Source organism: Bradysia coprophila, assembly GCF_014529535.1.
Source record: "Bradysia coprophila strain Holo2 chromosome X unlocalized genomic scaffold, BU_Bcop_v1 contig_79, whole genome shotgun sequence".
In the NCBI taxonomy this organism is placed as follows: Eukaryota; Metazoa; Arthropoda; class Insecta; order Diptera; family Sciaridae; genus Bradysia; species Bradysia coprophila.
The window spans coordinates 579,353-605,904 of NW_023503370.1; the positions used below are offsets into that span (position 1 = coordinate 579,353).

The window sequence follows — 26,552 nt, forward strand, 5'->3', positions numbered from 1 at the left end:
TGAAATATGTTTACAATGTTTAAGGAGCCAAAAAATATTTTAAGCTTCGGACAAGAAAGTATTTCGTTAATTTTTGCTAAAAAAAAACAAAAACAAAATTAATTAAAAATTAAAAACGAGAAAAGATTATTATCCTAATAATTATTGAATGGTTTATTGTTTGAATAAAATTCTAACAGATAATGTCAATGAGTTTCACTGCGCCATTACAGGACAAACTCTTCATTTCCTATGCATTTGGGTGATTGCTGTTGGATTTGTAGTCAACAAATTTTTTTTAACAAACGGAGAACTAGATTTACAGTTACAGCCTTTATGTTGGATATGCCAAAACATAAGAATGAACATTGTTACAGTCGAAGGCAGTTAATTTTCAGCATAAATTAGCTTCAGCTGTTTTTCAGCTGATCCATACAAACAATCAGCACCGTTTATACGTCTTTATACGATTTTACCACTATCATGCGCGTGCGTGTAGCAGCTTCAACCGTATAAACAAGTATAAACCGTTTTGATTGTATGTGTGGATCAGCTGAAAAACAGCTGAAGCAAATTTATGCTGAAAATTGACTGCCTTTGACTGTATTGACTGAGCGAAATATATGTGGATCAAGCACAACAATCCAAAAAGTTAGCTCTAATCATAGAATATAAATGAATTCAATTTTGTGCGAGTGTATAAGCTTTTTTCTCTGTATATGAGTAAAATGATTCATTGGTATGGTCAATACCCTCTCTAGCAACCTAACTACGTTTATTAGGGTGGTAAAAATGCAACGTAGCCTTTGCATTTTACATGTAAAATTAGAAAGTGGTCAGCAGTGTATGATTCTACGAACAAATAAATAAGGTGGAATTTTGACCGCGTCAAAATGAAGTTTGTTTGCCACAGAGGGTATTGGTATAGTAATCTTAAAACGCTTATCAAAACGTCTTAAATTGGAAATTTTCCAAGATACGAAAAAATAACACTACCGTTTGACTTTGACATCCATACCACATTATAAGGGTGTATAAGGGTCCTAAACTATTGACATTTGATGTATGGGAGAAATGTCAAAAGTTAACGAAATTGACTTACTTACAAATTTAACGAACCATAATGATTTACCCCCTATAACCCCACCTTAACAAAAATGTTTTTTATGAATAGGAAACCTCTGTCAGCCCGTAGAGGCGCCACACGAATTTCATTCTTCATTCTTTGCGCGCTGCCGAGGGGCAAATTACTTCGAAAAACGCTGGACCATGAGATTGTGATATTGTATGGAGCTGAGAGTCAAGCTGATCCAAGGACTTTGACTTTACGTGTATTTGGATAGTGACTTTTCTGGGCTTCGTACCATGACTTTCCGGTGTAGTTTCCCCCTCGCGCTCTATTCTCTGCTGATTTAACGTCACTCTGATAAAGTATCAACAAAGTGTCATATCAGTGAAGTTGGTTTATTTTTCAAGAATATAGAGCGTTGACGGTATCGGGTAATCTGGCACGCAAAGCAAAAATATAACATTCTTAAAGTCTATTTTTCACAATCTCGCACGCGCAAATTTAAAGCTATAAATGTTTGTTAGCTCTGCCATCAACTTAATTATCCCTTTTACGAAATTTTAGTGCCAAATTACCCCACGCCGCGCTGACATCAGTAATTTTATGACAAAATGCATACAAAAGGCATACGAATTGCCTATTTTTAAGAATTTTTAGGAATTCTACAGGATTTTTAATAATTAAATTCCTAAAAATAGAATCAGCGCCTATTTTCATACAAAATAGTGGCAGGAATTAAATCACTTTTGCTTAAAGTGCGTTGCTGCGCATTAGCACGATTCAGGAAAAAAATACATCGTTGTTATTCCGCTTGCAAATGTGTTAATCTCGTTATTATAAAATGAAGAACATGTTGCGACAGTTTTTAATCGAAAAAAGTACTTCCCTGATCTACGCAAAGTTAATCAAAATTATTTAAACAAATTTCAAAAACAGATTTTTCACTGATGTAAACATGACATTTCAAAGCCATCTATATTTACAAGCGTGCGAGTATAATGTCATTCTCACTGTCACCTTGTTTTTTTTTTTTTTGTGCAAATACATAATGAAAATCGTCTCTTTGTGTTCTTTAGCGACAAAATTTCAACAAATCTTGATTGCTCTGCTTCGTTGACAAACGAAGTACTTGTTAACACATCGATTTTTGGTTTTCCAGATCTGCCACTTATAAAGTTAAGTTTGCTTACATTACATAAATAGGTGTTTGCCAGCAATTGTTATCATTTAGTGTTTGCTTTATAGAACACATTTACACATTTGAGAGAAATCATGATGCTTATTCCGATGATAATAATTGTACATTTTATGTAAATAAAGTATTTTATTTTTTAGAATTTTTTTTTATATTTTTTTAGAAAATTTAGTAAGTTATAACAGCATTGGAAATATTCATGCTGCGGTTCGATCGAAGTACTGCTTATAGCGACATATGTTCGTCCGAAAAAGTAACAAACAAAGCCAACAATGGAATTTCATATATTTTTTCGGTCGCAATCGAGTGTCTTTGTCATCGCATCAAAAACTGTTCAGTGTGGTATTCGAGATATGGATACACAACACTGCTGGTGTTATGGCACTGCACTCGATATGATAATAACCCATGCGTCTCTAGCATTAGAATGTAAAATGTCAGAGTTGGATAAAATCGTTACATTGTATGTACTACAATGCAATTGATAGGAATTGTATTGTTAATTCTGACGATAACAATCAAATGACTTGTGTTGAATATGTTGTCGAAATTACATCAGTCAATCAAAAACAATTTTTGGACGAAATATGCCCAATGAGAACTTTAGCTTCTTGATCATTGACCCGGTTGATCGTAGAAGTCCGCTTCAGTATCATTATAATCAAATGTGATCGAAGGCGGCGGATGTTGATTAGTTATTAGATTGTCGAATCGAGTTAAACATCAAAATGGAAGCTGATGGCACTATTTGGTTTATTGGAGAGATTAATGAGTTTTTTACAGTCGAAGTGCCTACATTTGGTGATATTCTTCGATGTGTATTTTATCATCGTAATGTTTACTCGACGAACAAAAACAAAAGTTGCACCGATGTCGGTAAAAAGCTCGTAAATCATTGGGACCAGTTTGATAAAGAACACGTTGCGGAGAGAGATGTGGTTCAAAGAATTAAAAATCTCCTAGATTTGTACGACTCAGTGAGGAAAGGAAAACACCGAAGGACGTCGAATCAACTAAATTATGAGGATCAGTTTTCAAAAATCATCAATCGAGCGTTCGACATCGCACCGAAGATAAATTATCATCACCGGAATAAGCATCAGGATTTCACTCAAATGCAAAGTGTAGACCCTACATTCATTGCATCAAACGACAGTTATGATCATCAGAATAAGCATCACCAATTGGTTCCAATCGATCGTCAAATCGATTTTAATCACATCAAAACGGCTGAAATCGGCGACTCAATTGGCATTGAATTGGACGTAATTGATTCAGACGAAATGGAAGATGATCGCGATACAGATTTTGAGGAAAGTTTATCTCCGTACTACAAATCACAGTTTTCTATCAACATGCTGGAAGAGCAAAGCGACGATGACATTGTCTACAAAATCATAAATTCACCGGATGTATCATCTGCCCTCGATCGAACCAACACTTCCAGTGGCAGTTTCGCAATCATCTTAGCAGCAATTGCTAGAGTTTTGGAAGTTGATTTAACTGAATGTGTATTTTCTTTATCAACCCTCCTACGAAGACGTGAAGCTCACCGAGAGGCAATAACAACCGTTGTGAAAAATGAATTTCTCGCTTCTTTAAAGTCGGGCTTGGTAGTACATTTCGATGGTAAACGGTTGAGAGATTCGACGAATGACGACAAAGAAGAACGTAATGGTAAAGTCGACCGAATAGCAGTTGTAGTAACTGGGTTGAATATACAAAAAATACTTTCAATAGCGAAATCAGACGATGGAACAGGATTAATGTTGGCGGAAATTGTTTATGAACAGTTAGAAGCCTGGTCGATTCTTGATTATGTAGTTGCTATGTGCTCGGATACAACAAGCGCCAACACAGGTTGCTACAATGGAGCTTGTGTTCTGTTTCAAAAAAAAACTGGAACGAAATGTGATCTACTTAGCGTGTCGACATCATGTTCTCGAAATTAAAATCGGTGCAGTTTTTGTTATGCTTTTCGGGGAAACCACTGGTCCGCTTACTCCCATGTTTGAAAACTTTAGGCGGGACTGGTCACAGATCGACAAGACATTGTTTAAGGTAGATACAATTTTATCGAAACCAGAATCCATCATTTGCTTACAACAGTCCGGGTATTTTCTTCATTTACAGCCTCTTGACATAAAATTATTCAGAAAGAAATATCTGAAAGAATTGCGAATCGACGTGATAAGCTACATTGAAACCGTGCTAGCGACAAAAGACAAGACATTTATTCCCCGAGGCGACTATCTGGAAATGATGCAGCTATGTTTACTGGTTTTAGGAAAACCTCTTCCTGGATATACATTCAAGTTACCACATAACTGTAACAACGCCAGATGGATGGGTAAAATTATTTACAGTTTAAAAATTTTCCTCTTTCGCGACCAAGTCAACTTAGCTAAATCCGAACTGGCTAATCTGGAAGAATTTTGCACATTTTCTTGTCTGATTTATACGAAGCATTGGATTCAGTGTTGTGTACCAAGCAACGCACCGGCGAACGACTTACACTTGTTAAAATCATTGAATCAGTACAAGCAGGTTAATGCTAAAATAGCGAACTGCGCTATCGACAAATTGCAGGATCACCTGTGGTATTTAGGGTCTGAGTTGGTGGTGCTATCTTTGTTCTCCGATAAAGTTGAAGACACAGTTAAAACGCGAATGTTTGAAAATATGATTCGCTTAGATGACAAACGATGGACAAATCGGGACTACCGACTTACATTTGACAAGAAAATTTTAAAGAAAGATCTCTCAGACTTGGTCGGCCCGTCGTCTATGACAGTTTTAAAAAGCCTCAAAATTAACGTTGATTTTATGTTCCAAAATGAGGTGAAGAAATGGAAGGAACTGGCTGAATACCGAAAAGCAAAGGAAATTGTTGACTCATTTAAAGTCGTAAATGACACAGCCGAACGCGCTCTGAAAATTATGACGGACTTCAACGAATCGCTGACATTCAAAGAGGAAAACAAGCAGAACTCTATTCAGGTGGTCGAAGACAATCGTAAACGTATTCCGAACTTGAAGAAAACAGTTCTGTCTGGTTATACCCAGAGACATATGATCGATGACGCGTGATATAATAGCATGATCTAAGAATTTATCATTTCTCCAACAATTTCACTTCATTCGATCCATATTCCAACAATTTTCGTCCTTTAAACTAATGCTCGGATCGGGTAAGGTTCAGGTCACATAAAATTAACTCAATTTTGTAGCATATAGCTCACGCATAGATCCCAAGGTAGCATGATTTGTGGCGGAAGGCGAAGGATGTGGCTTTACGGTACACATGCTGGTATTACAGTAGGGAACTTATTCGTTGACAAGTCTTTAAACAGAGCAAATTCGGGTTGAAACCTGAATCTGATTCGGGTCCAAACCCGAAGTTGATTTGCTTAAAGAATTATCATCGAATGCGTTCCCTACTGTAGTAACCAGTATCTACAACGTAAAGCCACATCTTTCAGCTACAAATCATGCTACGTTGGGATCTATGCGTGAGCTATCGGCTACAGAATTTAGTTAATTTTATCAGACCTGAACTCAACCCGATCCGAGTATTACTTTCAACTAAATTTTCAAGTTTCAATTAATTTAGTGAATAATGTTTGCCTTGAATTGTAATTAATTTTTTATTTTCGTAAATGTAATGATGGCTTCGGTTTGTAAAAAAAATGAATTCTTTTTCTTAATAAAAAAAAAATGTTCGAAAGCACGATCCTTAATATTTTATTTCTTTGTCGCTGCAGCACTGTACCGGCTCGAAAGGAATGACGGCTTAGATTTCTCTAATTGTCAATATTTGATGATGGCTGGCTGCCAGTTAATGAATTTTGACATAATTTTTGCCGTTTTTTAAAACCATGGCGCAGCTTCTGCAAATACTTTTTTAGCCTAAATAATATCACGATATGTTCACGACTGAATGATTTACCGAAACATACATTTGCAAGCTGAATTCGTACAACAAATTTTTCTGGTGAGACGGGCTACTGCGCATTATATTGTTACGTTTCTGTTTAGAACGAGGGGTGAGTCACTTCCATTTAATCCATTAAATCCTTTTGATCCATTAAATCCATTAAATCCATTTATTCAAAAAAAAAATGAGTTTTACCGAAATAATTAGGCTACCCACCTAAAAAATTTGTAAACTAATTACGAAAATTAGATCTGCACGATCTCCAGGGCGTTTAAGTACTCGTGAGGTATAGAATTTTTTTTTTTTGTAAAAATGATATTAAAGTTATTTAATCCATTTAATCCATTTATTCCACTTTACACCAAAAACTTCTAAAAATGGAATTTTACGCTTTTTAACGTTGTAGTATGAGTTGTAGTACGTCGTTCAATCAAAATCAACCATTTTTAAGACTTTTAAAGTATTTGGTAAAATTAAGTTTTTTCCTATTTAATCCATTTAATCCAATTTTTATTCCATTTAATCCATTTAATCCATTTAATACATTTAATACCAATTAATCCATTTAATCCATTTAATCTAGAAGTGAGTCACCCCTCGGTTTAGAAGCACAACGAATTTCAGACAAATTTAATTTTTCCATCAAGCGATTGTGTTTTGAATTTGCACAAAAGTGGACGAAAGGACGGGTAAGCCGACACTAGTACTACGTTGAGCAATTGGATTAAGGACGATTACAAAAGTAACGTCATCAAATAGAAATTTTCTATAAGACAATCTTAACTTGGAAAATCCTTTTTAGAAAAAGTAAAAACATCGTTTGGTGTTAAAATGTGTTACGTTTTAGTAAAAATGGAATTGTTTGTTGTGATGTAACCTCAGTCCGAAAAAACTCAATATTTCACGAAAATTGACACATACTTTGAGTTTTCTCGGACTGAGTTATCATCACAAATATTTCTATTTTCTAACAGATTTCATCACCAAACGATGTTTTTACTTTTTCGAACAAGGATGCGAGCGCAAAATTAGCATCAAAAATATATAACATTTTTGTGCCCAAATGTAGGCTACAAATTTACCAAGTGAAGATTGCTCTTAAGTTAAAATATAAATAAATAAATGAATACTTAAAGGAATTGCTCTTTGTAACAATTAAAGAAAGAGCAATTCCATTTTTGAGAATCCGTTGACATTTACTCAAGCTATCGTGCCATCAAGAGACGAGACAAATATTGGGTTGAGAATAATTTTGCAATCAATGTGGTCCGTTGTAGTCACTCTTCGAACTTAACCTCAGGAATTTAAATGGGAAATTATACTCGATTGATTTTCTTTGCCCGCCTCACCCTTTACAAATATCTTAGATCTCTTTACCTTTATAAAGTACCAATAGATAGTGTACGATTTTCAGAAAAAAGTTTCATATTTCAATAAAAAGAAGATTTACCAAGAAAACCATTGAAAATTATTCAAATCATTGAAAAATAAACTTGCCATCCCGATGCTATCCCACTTATTAGAATCTTAGTAAGAATCCAATTAGAATGAATAGGGACCTTTTAGTCTCATTCAAATAACATATTTTAAAGTGTAGACCAAGAAAACTCAAAGTTTGTGTCAATTTTCATGAAATATTGAGTTTTCTCTGCATAGGTAACATCACCGCTAAGATTTCAATTTTTTACTGGAAGCTAACACATTTTAACACCAAACGATGGTTGTACTTTTTCCAAAAGTAACTTTTACTCTGCCGTGATGCGAGTTCAAAATTATCATCAAAATAATAGTAATTTTGTGCTCGAATGTAGACAACAATTTAGCCATGTGTAGATTCGTCTTAACTAATAAACGATTTTTTTTTTAAATCTGTTGCGTTATCGTCAAGTTATCATCTTGTTGTAAAGTAATTGACAAAGTGTGCGACAAACATTTTCATAAATTTATGTTTTTCCCCCGCATACATTCACTCACATTCAATCATAGCGAACATTTTCTGACACACATTTTCGAGTGATCTGTTATCTGCGTAAGACCCTGACTTTCAGTCAAGGGAATAAAAATTGAAAATCGTTGGTGAATTGGAAAAATTTGTTTTTATTATCAAAGAATTGTGATAGCAAATCTCTTAAATTTAAGGCGATACTTACGACTACTTAGACCTACATAATACCTGTAGATATGTATGTACAATTATTGTTGTCCGAATTAGCTAGATATACGATAATTTACATCACGTGTGTTGGGTTAGTTTCTACAGACGATAAATGAATTAATATATAAATCACATTAAACGGAGGTCGAATTTTTGTTCATTTCGTAACTTAATTTGTCACCGCTGTTGTTTTGTGAAAAATTAGTGAACTTTGCATTTTTTGTATGTACGCAACTAGACTTACGACTTTAACTATATTATGTAACAACACTAAAAGTATAGAACAATTTCACGATACAACACAAACTCTTACACTATCTATCATATGCATCATCCTCAATTTGTAACACTTAAGCCGACACTGGTTGTGTGTCCACCACCGTTCTGTTGCTAATATATCTACGCATGCATGGTATAGCGAACAGCATAGCCCCACTCGCTGTAATCATAACGCCAGCCAACACAAAACCCGGTGAGTACGATCCGAATTTATCGAATAACGTACCCGCAACCGGTGGTCCCACCAATGACGCAATTCCTTGGAATAATAACAGCAAACCGAATGCATTCGTCAGATGATCTAAGCCTAAAAGATCTACTAAAATGACCGATGTCAGTCCGACGTAGGCACCAATTGTGAATCCGAATACGGCCGAATAAATGGCCAACGATGTAAAGTCTGTGCAATATATTGACAGAACGGTTACTGGAACAATAAATTTACGGTTATTCGTGTGTTCCATAAATGGCTGGTTGTTAGAGTCCTTACCTAGGCCACAGACGGTCAAACAAGTATTGTAAACGTACAATCGATTCACCCAACTTTTGTCAGCCAAAAATCCGAGAACAATACGTCCAACTGTGTTGGCAATGCCAATTATAGACAGCAAATAACTTGCCTTTTCCTTGCTGATTCCAAGCTCTTCAGCCTGTGCGGCAAGGTATACGAAGGGAACGTTGAAGCCGATGCTAGTGCAAAAATTGGAAACGGTGAAAATCACAAATATTGGATCGGTGAACAGATGCAGATTGAGCATTTCGCAGATTACACCTGCTTCACCCGGACAACACTGCTCTGCCAGTTCCTGCAATAGAAAAACGATTCATTGTGGTACACAACAAAAATCCGATCATTCCGATCGTACATCAGGTTCATTCACGTGTCTTAACGATCCGTATTTGTCCATGCCGACGCTTAAATCGCCATGCGATCGGTAATGAGGTATATTATGCAGTGAGCCCTGATACAGAATGTCGGGCCGAGAGAATGTCCGACTCATCGATCTTTTGTGCGCAAACGAATGGTGACCGTCATCATTCTCATTATGTAAGAACGGTTGGCTCAGTGTTGTCTGCATACTTGGCGGTACTTCTAAATTCTGACTCGGTACGCTTGTATATCCATGCTTTGCCATACCGTGACCGTAACTCTGCGATCGAGTTATTGCATCCATTTTCGATGGATCCATTTTACCATTTGCTATATCAGTGCTAGTTTTCCTGGCATGCTGACTATTGTTATTGCTATTTATCGGAACTGTGCGGGAAGAAACGTTTAGATTTGTAACGTGGTTGCCAGTATGTGCAACTAGAAGTTACTTACGCATCTCTGAATTTATATTATTGTCATTTTTCGGAACGGGTTTCAATGGCCGGAACAATGCACCGAACAAAATGCACGTAAACACGATACCAGCAATGATTAACATCGCGTGACGCCATGAATAGCTCGAAATTAAAGTTTCAGTTAGCGGTGCAAAAATAAAGGTTCCGAATCCAGCACCACAAACTGCAATGCCAGTTGCTAGTGATCGATACTTCTCAAAGTACATGGTGACGCTCACGATAGCCGGCAAATAAATCAATCCTAGATAAATGGAACATTAAGTTTCTGGAGCCAGTTGCTTTGTCGATCAAAATAATACCTAGTCCGAACCCGGTTCCGATTCCAATTGTAAAAATTAATGTTAATACATTTTGAGCGAAGGAGCTCGCTATAATGCATACTCCGGCAAGTATTGCCCCAACTATTGTCACAATACGGCATCCGAATTTATTGACAAATGCCGACGATATAGGACCTTCAAAGAAATGGACGTCAAAATTCACTGGCCATCACACTCAGCACAACAAAATAATTTATTCTACCTGAGCATAATGTTATTCCAACGAGTAGCGAAATTATCCATGCCGTGTATCCTCTGCCCTCGTTAAAATAACTCAGAAATTCATTGTAAAAGATGCCAAAAGAATATGTTAAGCCATCAGCTGCAAATTAACGTTCATTAAATTCACTTCATTATCTTTCAAATAAAACAATTTGTAGTACAACAAAATTGACTGTACGTACAACGATGTGTTAATGATTGCGCACGTGAAATATTCGATATTAACGAAGGTCGATTGTTACGATTTAGTGATTAGATTGTATGTTCAGGTGACTAAATTCGGGGGAAAAAATTGCAGATGTTGCTTGGGAGGAAAATTGACTAACATTTTATTGAGAATATGTCATGGGAAATCATCACAATAGGTCCACAAGTCCAATACAATATGTCTGTCTGTAATGGGAGCATACGTTTGTGTTTACGTATCGTGAGAATTCCAAGAGAATAGATTAGCGGTGACAATCTTTATCGTTGAAGTAGTTTATTTTGAAGTTGTTGAACTTGTTTTTTGTTACAGTGGCCGAAATTATCAACAATTAACTTTGGCATTACGTGAAATTGCGTCATGTTATTGCAATGCATCACACTGCTAATTAGAAAATTCAATTTAGACAATTAAACGTGTTAAATGGAACAATTTTGGTTTGTGATTTTTAGCAAAAAACCGAAAATCAGACGTCCACACCTGCAAAATTTTGCGTTAATAACATCTCACCTAGAAAATCTTGCGCTAATAAGTTCTAACCGGGGAGATTTTGCACTAAGAAATATCCTACTAACAACAAGACAGAGGAGAAATCGCTCAACAATCATTTTTCACAATTTAGATGACTTCTGTCTGATCAGTTTCCATTATGTTGAACACACGGCAGAGAAAAGCCTTTTTTTTGCGAATAAAATTATTCAATTTATGTCGGTGTTATTTGACGTTTCGAAAATGAGCCATCACTGCCTGGTTTATTTTACTCTGCCGTGGTTGAACCATGACCTTTCCAGTGATGAACAAAATTTCGTTTTGAAATAGTTCAAAATCTAAAGGACCTTTTTACACCAACATTCCTTGAACTTTAACTCATTTACTGACCTGCTAGTTAACCTGTCACAGACGGCAAGCATATTAACAGTTTTAATATCTGATCGATTACTTCATTTGATCGAAGATTTTCAGAGATTTATTTCAGAAATCTTTTACTTCATTTGTTTTGAACACGGTTTTTTCTATATAAGACCTCATTTGGCAGAGTTTGTAGTTTATTATTGCTGTCGTTGTCGATAACAGATGACAGCCTTCTGTAATAGGTTAACGAATTCAGAAGTGAAGGATCTAAGATGCTCTTCCTCTGAGAGAAGTCTAATTGATTTGGAGCTATTTGAGTTTGAAGTTTTGTTAGTCACGTGACAGGTCATATGGATAGCTTCATAATGTTCTTAATCGTAATGCGTATATCTTGCTGGAATCTGTGTCCAAATGTTTATTTTGACGAGCTGGTGATTGTGATACAAAGATAAACTCAAACTCACTGTCCGACCTGACGCACAATGTTAGTCTTTTACCACACAGAGACAGAAGTATAAAATCTATTATGTTCCAAAAGTCTTGCTATAAATCGAATTGAGGATTTCCAGGAGTGGAAGAACTGATATCAATGAGATCAGGTGCTACAATCGTTCAGTAATCATGGAATTTAGTGAAAGTTTCAGCGGTGAAATGATTTATTTTTTCGATCCATCTAATTGCCTAACAATGGTTTAATGCTACAATTAGCATAGTGGTATCGACGCTACAAGCTATCATTTACATACCAAACACACTAATTAAACGAATCGGTTAATTTGCAAATTTTAATAAATTAAATTCACAGCCTAAATCGGGGGCTTAATTGAATGCATTATATTGACGGTAAATTGGTACAAAGGTATTTGCATTCACCAAAATCATTTTCGACTTCAATTTAAAAAAAAAGAGATTAAAAACGGAGTGCATGGCAACGACATATTAATGATAACATTTAAATTCGGTTTGTTTCATCGTTAAAATATTCTGTGATAAACATCAAAAAACATTTGCTTTTTTGAATGAATAAATATATCATCGAAAATGAAGTCAGTCATGTGTGTCCTTATTAATAAAATAATTGTTCTGCGGTGCGTGCATGAAATTGTCTCTATGAATTTGTGTTTAAAATCATCAACTCACTTATAACGTGTACCATAAATGAGCCGAACACGACAACCCAACCCCATCCTCCATCTGGTGGTGGTGGTAATTCGTCTTCTTCGCCATCTTCAGTCTTTCGGCGAGCAGGAGGTCCGTGCGTCATTCTGTCTTACGTGTTTGTTAGAAAATTTAAATTTTCCTTTCAAATCAGATTTTCCTCCAAAATCTCTTTTCGAAATTTGAATTATTTGATTATGATCGCGTTATTGATGTTAGTAAAACAAAAGCAATAACTGTTCGGATAGATTCGTTGATTTATTACCATTTAGGAAAAGTTAATTTGGTAAATTGGGTTTGTTTTGTCGAATATGAAACCTCTCCTTTTCGAATCTGAAACATAGAAATTTATGCAAAATATTAGAGAATTTTGAAATTCAATTACGGTTAAAATATGATTACAGTTTATTGCATTAAATCAGGATGAATATGTGTCATAAAGTTTGAACTAATTTAGTTAGCAAGTGGGTGGGTGTGTGCGTTTTTTGTCATAATTGGAGCAATTTTTTGGGAATAATCATATTGAACATATGAACAAGAGAAAAAAGAGAAAAGTTGGAAGCTTGGATATAAATTGCATAGTAGGTATTTACTGACGGATTTTATATTCAGATTCAGATAATCGGCTCTTCCGTAAATATTAGATTAAGCGAAGATTTGGTTTAAACTTTTGAAAGTTTTTATTTTAATTTTTTAACTAGCCATTACTGTGATGAAACACGCACAGGGACCTCTGTTTGGGCCCATTGTGCTGGCTATGGTTTGTTAATGTTATTTTAATTCATTGAAGAAATTGAATTTTTCAGTGGAAAATCCATAGCGCGAGCTTTTTTTTAATGATCTAAAAGCTCTGACTATAAACGGCCCGCGTCGTAGAAAATGCTCTCTACAAAAATCAAAACGAAATAGGGGACACTCTGACGTTTTCACAATATCAAAAGTTATACTCAACTACGTCACAGTTCAAAATAAAACTTTGACACAGTTTCGATGCACATAAAAACAAACAAATTTTTCAATTGCGTTCCGTTCGGTGCATTATACGTAGAATCAATTGTGATATAACTCATTTATTGTCACGACAAAGAAATTTGTCTCAGAGATAAAATGTACTGAACATGAAGTGTGTCTTCGATGCAAAACATTTCATTTTTTAATCGCAGTTGTAGATCTGGCCTATTCATCATGTTATCGCCGAAGACAAGACAACGACATTAACTCATATAATTCAGAACATTCCAGACGCTACGACTGGTTTTTCGTTCATTCGTTATGAAAATGAAAAGAAAAATATTTTTAAGATAGCAATTTGCTGAGACCTTGCACTGTAGATATATTATCTGGGTGGATATTAGGAGTATAAGTACAAGAGCTTATGTACACAGCAAGGATGGGCTTAAAAAGTCGTGTGATATGAGTACGGTAACATGTCCAAATACATGGACGATTCAGCGAGAAATCTTCATCTAAATTCACATATTTCCCTTGGGATTACTTAAGACTCATAGAAGTTCCACAGGTACAGTAAATAGTGTAAGATAGATTCGTCTGCAAACATTTTCGTATGAATCGCGAAAGAGTGGAAATATTTTTTTTAAATGATTTTGTTTTCCTAGGGTCGAAAATGGCTTATTATACACTTATGGAATACAAGATATTTGGTTTATGTTTCAAAAGCATGTAAAATCCATTACGTAACTCGGAATAAAAGTTGAAAAGTCTCGTTTTCGTATGTTTATTGACCTCGGCTTCGCCTCGAAAACTCTACTTTTCAACTTTGTATGCCTTGTTATGTAAATAACAAATATCCAAAGCGTCACATCATATATGAAGAAGAAAATCCAAGAAAATAAAATAACCAAATTCCGAGTAAAGTGTTGTTCGATGAATCGAAGAGGTATATCCTGTCAATTAAGTCGGTTGATTTACCATAGTCAACCGTAATAACTGTTTATATCCTAGATAACTATTTGCCCATTACAGTTTAAATGTGAAACCAAATTGAACACCACAAACTACAAACTACAAACCCTATAAATGCCATTACCGTTAGCGTTAGAACTATTACTCGTTTAAAACGGCGTATTGTCATAATTGAAGATGGTAAATATATAAGTTACATTTCAGCTATAATACGCAACTACCTTTAATTGCGAAACCCTTGTAAAGAAACAGCGAGAAGTCCCTGAAATTAATTGGAAATGATTCAAAGTAAAATTAATCGTAGAAAGATGAATATTGAAATTGGGTTCTATACATTTGGTGGTTATACGGTGAATGATTTATTTAGTCAAATAATATTGGGATGAAATCAGGGATTTTTCGCTCAGCGACAGTAATTTGACGAATTTGAATTGGAAAGTTTCGATCGGTTTTGAACCGAAATTGTTTCCACTTTTTTGTATATTTACCGAAAAAATTCCACTTTTTCGTTGTTGAATACAGATTTTGTTATTCCTTTTGTGAGCAGTAGAAATTAGCACATATTCATGCATTAGCACACAGTGCATGTAGGTAGAGTGATTGAAAAAAATTTAGTTGAAATAATTTCATTCATTCTGATTTCATCTTCTATTTCGAAAAAGTTGTTATTTCGCATTGCGTAATCTAAATTCTATTTAACTCGAGACAAACAATTGGTTGAGAATGAGTATTTAATATGGGATGATTGTCTTCTAAACAAAGAAGTTGTTCCGTTTCAATATGTTATCATAATATAGTAACGTGATTACATTACAATGTCCGATAAAACTTTTTTTTTAATTATTTCTTGTCACAAAACTGTTAAATTAAAAAAAAAAAAATTGTCCAATGATTTACCAAAATAGTTCTAAATTCAAAAATAGAATTGTGCACACGTTATAAATGGATACGGTGAGATCGGTCACTATTGCAACAATTTCCGAACTGTTCACAACCGATTCTGCGATAAAACTGACCATGTAGAGGGAAAAATTTATTGATATTCATTCTGTAAACCAAAAATCTATGACTTTGTATTAAAACCTGAATAATATGTGGACATGATAAGATTACAAAATCTTTATCTATCTAGTTCTGGGTGTTTATAATAATAATTTTTGCTTTCAATATTTCCATGTATGTTCAAACTTATCGTAGTGTATATTATTGTCGATAAAAATTGGCAATGTGCAACCGATCTTGTAAGTGGAAATATAAAGCTGGCTCAATTTCAATATGGGCAAGTTAATAACTTCGAGTCTAGTTTTTCTTAACTTGATGGGAAATTGAAAAACTTTATGAGAAAGCGGAAAGTGGATTTTGGTTTCAGCCAGGGTTTTGGTTTTCGTTTTTTAAGCTTTGCCATTAAAAAAGATTTATGAATACTACATTACTACATACTGCACCTGCTGCATCTGCAGCTATTTTGTATTATTCATTCAAGGGAAGTATGTGGAAATGATTAACTTACTAAGAAGCGGAACAACACAGACAACTTTCAATAGCAATTTCTAATATGATATTAAACTTTCTTCCGCAAGAGACAGCATGCACCACCAACAGATATTTTTCATTTATATTCCGCACAATATCAAAGACAATTTTGCTTCTATAACTCGCCGTTATGTTCCAAGCGAAATTCCCCAAACGGGCTGTGATGGATGTTTCTTTTATCAATTTTAATTTATCGGGTGACCATCAACCAGCTATATACAAAAGAAAAAAAAAATTGTCGCTTCGCCAAAAAATAGCAAAATGGAAAATCATAAGTCTTTAATCCCGAAAACAAAAAGTTCATTATTAAATGCGTTCAACCGGATAAGGGATTATAGAGCTCCGGATCAACAAAAATATTAAATTCTTTTGATGCTGGTCATCCGTTTATTTAGTTTTTTTTTTAATTTTTCGTTATCATTGTGAAATCACGAAAAACTGTAAGCTTCTCATGGTTTGGAGATGGATAAACTAACAGTAAAAAAAGTAATCCCGAGAGCGCTTTCAACATTAAAATTGTTATTAATATTGTAGCACATTTTAAAGTCCACTTTGTGTTTACGTAAAGTTATTTTTACTACTTTGCTATTCTAATTATTAATTAATAATTAAAACGGTTATATGGTCGCGTACTCTCTAAAACGTTGAAAGTTTATAAAGCTTCAACATTTAATCACATTTCGAAACACGTGAAAGTTTTTCAAACTGCAACAATTTATCAAACTGTTGTTTTTCTCGAAAGTCTGCATTTACAAATCCGGCAATTTCAAGCATTTCGATGCAGGATGTTATTCGAAACAAAAATTTGTTCTATACTGTTTGTCTCCCAAGTACCCAGATTTTTTAAATTCATTTTGTCATATAACACCCACTGCACCCCATTTTTTCAGACGCTTTAAATTTAAGTTATTTGTATGCGCTACAAATATAAACTGGTTTGAACTATAAGTCTACACATTTTCAGTCCAAAGAATGTTTTAAAAATCAGAAATATGGGTCCATCATTTGGTATTTTTTTATGGGTACGTTCCGAAGACTAATTTATAAAAATACTTGGAGAATTTTCGAATCATAACTCTGGAACCATTTTTTGCTTAGAATAATATTTTACGTCGATTAAAAATAGCTTTTCTAAATGCCCGCCCACAACTTAATTCGACACCACCGATAAAAATAATAAAGTACCCATTTCAGACACTTGAGTTAAATCGACCCGCGGATCTCTACATTTGATATTTTTAGTTTAATTCTTGAGTGGGAATGTTTTTTTGTTTGGACGTAACAAAACGGTGCAGGTTTATATATGTTTCAATTTAATATTAGATGGATTGTATTTGTGGGTTCAAGAAGAAAGGTCAAAAAGTTTCTAAGTTATTTTTGTTGAGTGTAATTTTTTCCCGAAGATACTGCGAACGGTAATTTTTGAGGCTCAGCAACAAGTCTTCCAGCTATGGTTTCGGGGATTAGTTCATACCAATCCGGAAAAAAAGTTTATGCAGAGATATAGTCCTCAAAATGAGACCAAGTCGGGTAGTAGAATGACCTAACCTGTTCCTATATAATAGTAAGTTTAGGAGAGTGGTACATGCTTTTTTTGGCACCTGATGTATAAATTTTCACTCGAGGCCGTAGAATGCAGACACATCAGAATGTCTAAAATAATTAAGCTGAAACGTCCGTAACGCTAAGTTCAAATGATTTTTTGAAAATGTTTTGCATTGGCAAAAAAAGGTTAAATAAAGAAACGTCCGTAACGCTTGTTACTGCGATAACTCGAGTAATATAAGACAATTTTCGCGTGAAATTGTATTCTTAAAGAATTTTTCGCTTGCTTAAAAGGCGTATGAAATAGAACATTTAAACGAGTGCACGAGTTTCATTTATTAAAGAGGTAGGCAAGAAAAATATTAGGAGTAAAACATCGCTGGCTGAACCTTTAACTCAATTCAAAAATTCAAAAAATTGAATTAAATTTGAGTAAAATAAAGCACGAGATGGCTGCGGTTTTCTAAACGGAGAGTTTACCAGTGAAAATAAAAGACATGCACAAATACCAATTCATTTAAAAATGGTTAGAAAACTATGACTGGAAATGTTGAAAATTTTCAGTCAGTCAAGAGACCTGACCCACCCAAGTGGTGAAGCCTAGGTTGTTTAGTTTGCCTTATGTGAAAAGTTAAACAACAGTAAAACGTCGCTCGAAGGTTTCCTTTCAGATTCAGCGCGTTCATGCTTCATCTCAATTGAATAGATCGTGAAAGAAAGATGCAAACTTATCAACTCAGCATAAGCATTAAATAACATAAAACCAACAATGGTAGGACCTATTCTACACATATATTAAGTCCTAGCACATATTTCCGAGAAGATGAAACAAATCAACCGTGAATCGAATATTCATTGAATTTGTTTGTGAAATGATTTTATATTTTCCACTTGAACTTTGATTACACATATAAGACAATGACTCGTCAGCACAAAACGACCCCGAGAGAATGGAATTGTTTCTGTAAAAGTGTAAAATAAACACAAAAGATCTGATTAAGACTTTTTCATTTGTTGTGCTCAGCTTCTTCTTCTGCTTTTTTTTATCACAGTACAGTGACTGAAATGTTTATCGTAGCGGAAACATGTAGTCTTCGTATATGGGTTGAGTATATAGGGAAAATGTTTGTTGCAAATTTAATTAAGTTATACTTCGAGCACTGTTTCATTTGTTGGTATGAAGAGAACACTCAATTTCCTAATAAATTCCTTACATTTTGTTTATTTACTCTAATTTCTGGAAAATCACTGAACTAACATTCTATTTGTGTTGGCGTGCTTTTATCGCAACAATAGTGATTTACATAACAAGTGATAAATGGATGAAAAGTAGAGTTTTCATGTGAATTTTGTTGATCCGAGGCGAAGCCGATGTCATATGTCAATAAACACACGAAACCGAGACTTTTCATTTTTATACCGAGTTGTGTAACGGATTTTACATGCCTTTGAAACCTGAACCAAATTACCTGTTTTCCCTAGGTGTGTAATAAGCTACTTTCGACCATAGGGAAAACAAAAGCATGTAAAACGTTTTACTCAAGAACAATCGAAAGACCACTCAAAAAAGTAACTGCTGAGAAACTCTATAACTCTACTTGTGAATTTGTGCTGTTCAATTTTTGTTTTAAATTTAAATTGAAATCTTACCAGTTGACCCTGCGGCGGAATGAGTCGAGATACTGGCATTGTTAAATTTTCTTTAATTGGAGTGTTTCCAATTAAAATAAAATTCATAAACACAATCATTCTCACAATAATTTCGGTAAACATTTCTCCGCAATCAATTTATTAAACAAAACATTCTGTTGCTGACAGACTCAACAATTTGGTTCTGAAGTCTGCAGTAAAAATGAAGAGGCACTCATCATTGTTGTAAATCACTTGTATATATCCCCAGTAAACCTTTTAAAAATTGAATTGGAAGAAAATTATTTAAAAAGCCAGATTTCGTGAGGAGTTTATTTAAACCGAGGCGAGGCCGAGGCCAGTAGTAAATTGTAATCGTATGAGAAAGTAGCGGTATCGTAATGTTCTGGAAATAAGTTTCACCGACGATTCATCTACCATTCACAGATGATTCATCTACAATTCACATAGGATCCATCAACCATTCACAGAGGATTATTTCTGTGCACCGACAGTCACCCTCACCGTTTCCATAGAGTAGCTACGTGAAAATTACACGAAAAGATGATCTTTCATTTTCACCTGTAGTTATTTCAACGCGAACTACAAAGTAAAAAAGGTTTATGTACTTTAAACTCACTTTCCTATATATATATCACGTTAGATGTTTACCACCAATATGTTTACAGAGCAGACAAGTAGATCTACTGTCGCGCGAAAACGATTTACTGTAATTTACAAAGTTAGAAGCGAACACCTCATCGAGTATAAATTCATTTTGGAGGTATGTGTCGAGGTATGTGTAACAGCAATGCTCTCGTTAACACGAGAGCATTAGTCAATGGTCATAGTGACGTTATTTCGATTCCGTCAGCTTTGTTCTTAACATGTGCCGATCAGAAGGTGAGTTTTTCAACACATGGAGTGCGCAAAACACCTATTTAGACACGTGCTACGAGCAATATACGCTTCTTGAACGGAGACGATTTTAGTCACATCACGTTTGTGCCCTCAAAATGAGTTTTTAGAAAGAACAAAATCATGAACTAACGATAACAATTGCCTTTAATAAGTATTTTTAGATGAATTTTAATTTCCGGATATTTACAATGCTTTGAGTGTGCACAGCACACAGTTTCCCAATCAATGCGATATGGATGTCGATAAATCGTTTTCTGTCTAAAAATAGCATTTCATTCACTCAATCAATATTCATATTTAATCAACAAACAACAAGTCTATTAAATGTAACTAAAAGATTGACCGATGCGTAGCTAATAGAATCAGTCCCGCATGTACGGGAGGAGATGGGCGTATGTATGCAAATTTACGACAACCACGATTATTGGACACCTATATATCGATTGACACTGTCTCAATAAATCTTTTGTCCATTTTGTAGCAGTGCCTATGTTCGTAAGTAAAATACCTTACGTAATTGTTTGGAGATTGTTGTTTTGCCGCGAAGGATTATAGTGCCGCCTTCGGCTCTGGCTACAAACCTCCCTCTCTGCAAAATAAAAATCTCCAAACAAGAACGTAATGCACTATTACATGCTTTTCTTGTTTTTCCTAGGTGTGTAATGAGCCACTTTCGGTCCTAGGAAAAACAAAAGCATGTAATCGCCTTCGGCTCGGGCACAAACCTTCCACTCGTCAAAACAAAAATTTCCGAACTAGCATGGACGGTGTTTTACTTGTTAAGCCCTGCGGAAATAAGTGAAGGAAAACGACTTGCCGAAAATTCAGAAAATTAAAAAACGATTCCTATTTGTTTGCCTTTTAGATTATTTTCCTTTTGATATTTAAAAACCATTATCGATTCCCATAAAAGTGAAAAATTTGCGACGAAATCAAAATCTTCAGAAAAATATCGGGAGATCCTATGAAAACATTTTATAGGAAGTGTCACAACTATACCATCCATAGAAACTGATAAAAATTTCCATCAAACAAATATCACTCAAGTGAAAGTGTTGGAATGTCTGACATCCCACTTTGAATTACGTAGTCCGAATTGAGAAGCGCGGCACTCATTCGGCGCATTATGGTTTCTTTCAATGAGCTTTTTATTTTCCGTATTAGTCATCTTAAAATGATGATCTCACTGCTTTGTACAGTTCTTAAAAATAAAACAACAACATGGACATGCGGTCACTGAGTCACTGCATTGATAAAACCGAAACTGTTACCGCAATTTGACTACAATTTGTTTGTTTATTTTACTTATTTTTCAGTTATACTCTACACCAAACCAAAGCTCATTCTAATCCAATTTTTCGTTTGGCTAACTAAATACTCCTGTAGTCGAAGATAACAAAATATTGTTTTTTGAAGTAAAGTTATGGAAGAAACACTTACAAAAACTGTTAAACACAAAGCAGCACATCAAATAAAAACAATAAACGATTCACATTACACTGTGAAATGTTCCAAAGTCAACTGCAAATACACAACTGACTATCAGTAGTATGTACACCAAGTTGATGATAAAACAAACGATAACTTTGCAATAATAAATACATTGACGGTCGACGTTATAAGCGATTTTAATGAACAGAAAATGGAAAACAAAGTAAAAAAAATATTTTTTTTTGCAGCATCACAACCATTGAAAATTATAAGCTCATTGTTTTTCCGCTCAATGCCTCAAATTTATGATGATTTCACGTGAGAGCAACAAGTTTATGAATGGATGTTAGTTTCATTGTTAGACGATATTCGTCTCTATAGCCCCAACATCTCGATCGACTATATCAGCTCCGTGCACAAATTGAATATTTTCTTTTCGTGTCAGGGCAGAAAAACTTGACAAATAAACCTCGTAAATTGTTCATTCTTAAAAAAATTGAATTAATTCGAGAAACAGACGAAACATTTTTATTTATGTGACTCAAGTGTACGCATTCGGTAAACATCAACCGAATGAAAGCAGAAAAGCGTATAAAGAAAATACGAAACCGAAGGAGTTTTGTTACTGTAGCATCGCTGCTAGGAAAAAAAAATTTATCGATTAGAGAGATTTTAAATATAGGTCATGAGCACGAGCATGCCAGGTTTTTGGTTGATTTTTGATATTTATTTCTAGGAACGATATAATACTCTTACTCTGAAAATCTGGGTCGGCATCGTGAATGTCGTTCTGTATGGTACGTTTGACCTTTCATTTGTACTTGTTATGGTGTGCATGTTGAGATGTGAGATGAAACTAATAGGCATATCTTAACTAAATTTTTCAAGCATATCAGCAGTATAACTATCGCGTATGCTACTTTCTTTGATCTAACAATTTTCGAAACATTGATTCGAAATCTTTTACTTCATTTCTTTCAACATGTACTTCGCAATGTAAAATTACAAAATTAGAGGATGTCAAATAAATGGAAGTATTAAATTAGTTCAGCTTACACTTCTACTTATTGCTAGTCAATTAAGGTAGATTTTTTTTATAGTTTTCCGGGTTTGCCCATGTTTTTCTAAGCAAAACTTTTTTTTTTGAAAATCTAGGAAAATTCGGAAAAAATTAGGAAAATGTGTGAAGGTGATCTGTCAGGTCAGATATCTGAAGGTGATATGTCAGTTCAGATATCTGAAGGTGATCTGTCAGGTCAGATATCTGAAGGTGATATGTCAGTTCAGATATCTGAAGGTGATCTGTCAGGTCAGATACGTGAAGGTGATCTGTCAGGTCCGATACCTGAAGGTGATCTGTCAGGTCCGATACCTGAAGGTGATCTGTCAAGTCCGATACCTGAAGGTGTTCTAATAGAAAGTATACCAGATCAAGCATACCGTCAGATACGTCTAAGTATATGACACGGTCTTTACCCTTTGATCTGAATATGCACATTCGGTAATTCAGATCTGCTAAAATAGTTTATTTCAGGTCGAATCAGGTGAAGCGGTTCAAGTTTCAGTTGAATGTGACCTGTTCCGAACTTCAAACGATGGAAGTTGAAAGTTGAAAAGTCTATAAGGTGGAAACTAACTGATTATACCTTAGCTTGCCATTTCAGGATCCTCTTATGTTTTCTCCCTTCACATGTTCAAACATTTTGTTAACTATTCACTATTTCAATTGTTAACCAGAGGAACCATTCTCCTACAATGTTTACTGTAGAACTTTGGACGGCGCAATAAATCAATAATGCATTAATGGGCTTCGTTGCTTAAACTATTCGAGCAATCGATCATCAAACTAAGTACAAAATACGATTGCAAACAATTTACCAAATTGAGTCACGTTTTTTGGTCAAAACCACTAAGAGCATAACCACATTATGTACAGTAATCTTACGTACGATTTCGTTAAAAATTAACACAGAGACCAAAGACAAATGTTTCCATTTTCCCGCTATTAATAAACCAAAATAACAACTCAAATCCAGTCACTAAGCTTCTAACACCTTTTTGCATCGCCGTAAATTTAAAAAGAAAATCACGTGCAGAAATGATAAGGTCGCGTAGACCCTTATCACCATTGAAATACAATTTCATATCATCGACACTTTACTTACTATGTCTTATTTTACTCTCGTACTACCTGCGATAAGGCTTATCTCACAACCGAGTGTCACACTATACGAGTTCGTTTTTTGCGGTATATACCAAGTCGAACCGGAAGTTATCTATTTAATCAATTCTGGAATTTTGTTATTGAACACAATGCCTGCGATAGAAATCAACACGTGAGAAATGTTATTTACAATCCACTTTTCGTCGTTAGACTCAAACAAGTTGTTAGAAAATTGCAAACAAAACACATCACTTCCAATCACTTAAATTCATCGGCAATAAAAACCGATGAACACGGCGATAAATTACGTTCTAGTATTTAAACATTTCCACGTTCCGAACAACAAAAGCTACAGTGTAGCTGCTACAGACGAGTGCCATAACACTAAGCGGGATACATCAGAAAATTTCCAATCGATTGACACATTGCAGCTGAACAGTCCCGTTCATGTTCAATGAATCGTTTATTATGTTTAAACAATCACACTGCTGTACTGCCTGAGTAAACCGACTGGTGCAACTTATTAGTACGACTATACCTCACCTCAAATCAAGTTGCCATTTCTTTTAATTAAATAACTCTGCTTTGGAGTGTTCTATAGTTATACAGATAGACGTTCACAACCAGGACAATAGTGAAAGTAAAATTAATTTGAAATTTAGTCCACACTCGCCTTTTTGTAGCTGAATGTCTTACAACCGCGTGCACCCCATTCGGGGGCTACGCAAATAACTGCGGATATGTTGAGAATTTGAAGGTTGAAATTCATACTTTCTCTGTAATTCGTTGTACGGTTGTAAAACAACATTTAGTTATTATATACACCGTATAGATGAGCAAAAACGAGAGTCAAAGTGCCACAAGGAAAATAACATAGGACTTGGTCGATTATACCAAGGGAAAAAGTTAAATGAAAATTGTCATCGTTTGTTATCGGTTACCAAAATAATGCGGTGAGGTCTGGCTAATGTAGACTTATATAACAAAATGGTTATTAAATGAAGAGTAACTGCTCGCCTAATCCAAATTTTTCTTTTGTATTTCAGCCAAGTTTGGATTAGGCCTCTTTCGCGTCGCTTGTACGAGCAGTAATAGACTCTGGATTTATCTGTCCACAAAATAAACTTAGACCAAATGATTCGACTAGATTCGAAACCGATGGACAACACGATGATTGTGGTGAATTGAACTGCGCTTGGCTCATGCAGCATACATTATACATTCAAGATATCACATGACCCTCAGGACGGCCACAATGATAGGCATTTAGGTTCCATGAGAAGAGAAATATGGCTTACGTGTCTAAAGTTAGTCTTGTAACATGGAGCGCAAACGTATGACCTCATAAAATTTTTTTACTGAAAATACTTTAAGCTGTTGATACGATACTGCACAGCGAATAATTGATTTGTTCCAGTCAGCGTACAATTGTACAAACAACAATAAATCAGGTAAATTCAGTTCGGTTGATGGTTTTGTTTTCTATTTTAATCCGCATAATTTATGCCACGAAAAAAAAATCAATTTCATTAAATAAATCAAATTGAAACTAACAAGCCACAAAAGCTCGTGCAAAATGTTTATTTATTTTCATTAAAAGATTTCGAGTACCAGCTAGTGCCTAGAGACAAACATAACGTAACACAAGTTTACCGTTTAATATACGACCGAAAAGCTTCAGAGCTTTTTCATGGAGACGACAAAGTTATTTCATATTCACGTTTTCATGAACCAGCCAGGAAGCTTAAAGTCTTAAGTTAAATTGAAAACTATATCTCATTTCAGAGCTGTAGTAAGTGCAACGTGTTTGGTGTATCCAAAAGATTAAACTGTCGAAATCGAGCCAAGTTGATGTTAGTTTCATTATCACAATGTACACTTGTGCTTATACCCTGGTGTCTATTTATAAATTTTGTAGGTTACTGTTTGTGCTGTTGTAAAACAATGAGACATTAATCTCATGTCTGATCATATCTACATCCGTTCACGTTCCATACTTACAACTATTTTCCATATCTCAATGACAAGGATTTTTTTTTGCGTTGCGGAAAAAACGATTCTTTCGATAAGGTAGCTTTTTTACAAAAGCTTAAAGCTATTTGATTGCGAAGAAAAGCGTCCAAAGCTGTAAACGAATTTTTTACAATCTAAAGGTCGTACATGGTGCAACTATTCATAGACAAACATTGCGACACATCCGAAATCTGTACTGGTTTACAGTTTAAAGTTAATCATCAATCAACGGGCGTGAGACACTTTGAACGCTACTACTTTTCCAATTAAATTAATTATTTTCTGATTTATAAAAAAAAAACTTTGAAACGAATAGCATAAATTCCACGACGTGGAATTTCCAATTGTATCGCAAAAATCGGTTAAATTTGCATTTAAAATGTTTGTCGATTTATTTGACCGGGTTTTGGGTAGATAATCAAAATTTCATGTCGTAGACTCTATGCAAGTCGTTGTAAAGTTTTTTTTATTTACAAAAGGAATCAGATTTTAATTAATTAAATTGGAAAAGAAGTAGCATATTCAATGTTAATGTACCATATCCAGTTTTTGGTTGGATCGGCGCAGGTCTGGTAACTGCGAGAATATTGTGGCAGATTGTATATAACGTTCCAGCAGAACGTTCTATACCGAATTTATTTGTTTCCCCTTATTTACAAAAACGTTCAATTTTGT

General features: G+C 34.8%; 2 protein-coding genes across 7 annotated transcripts; one reads left to right on the forward strand and one right to left on the reverse strand.

Moving 5' to 3' along the window:
* Positions 1-3,440: 3,440 nt before the first annotated feature.
* Positions 3,441-6,057, forward strand: LOC119070384. Its single transcript, XM_037174697.1, has 2 exons — positions 3,441-4,304; positions 4,377-6,057. Exons 1-2 carry the CDS (start codon positions 4,113-4,115, stop codon positions 5,331-5,333), a joined length of 1,149 nt encoding a protein of 382 aa, XP_037030592.1. The 5' UTR covers positions 3,441-4,112; the 3' UTR covers positions 5,334-6,057.
* Positions 6,058-8,258: 2,201 nt separating this feature from the next.
* On the reverse strand, positions 8,259-24,245 carry LOC119070385 (monocarboxylate transporter 12). Of its 6 annotated transcripts, none has more exons than XM_037174702.1 (9): positions 21,710-21,852; positions 12,984-13,051; positions 12,701-12,889; positions 10,484-10,603; positions 10,261-10,416; positions 9,939-10,202; positions 9,481-9,872; positions 9,105-9,420; positions 8,259-9,041 (listed from the first exon to the last, which is right to left on the reverse strand). In XM_037174702.1, the coding sequence occupies exons 3-9, from the start codon at positions 12,822-12,824 to the stop codon at positions 8,686-8,688; spliced, it is 1,728 nt and encodes a 575-aa protein (XP_037030597.1). In that variant the 5' UTR covers positions 12,825-12,889; positions 12,984-13,051; positions 21,710-21,852; the 3' UTR covers positions 8,259-8,685. The 6 variants fall into 6 exon arrangements, with proteins under 6 accessions (XP_037030597.1, XP_037030596.1, XP_037030598.1 ...); XM_037174701.1 differs by lacking the exon at positions 21,710-21,852 and adding an exon at positions 15,539-15,675; XM_037174703.1 differs by lacking the exon at positions 21,710-21,852 and adding an exon at positions 14,863-14,986.
* Positions 24,246-26,552: the final 2,307 nt, after the last annotated feature.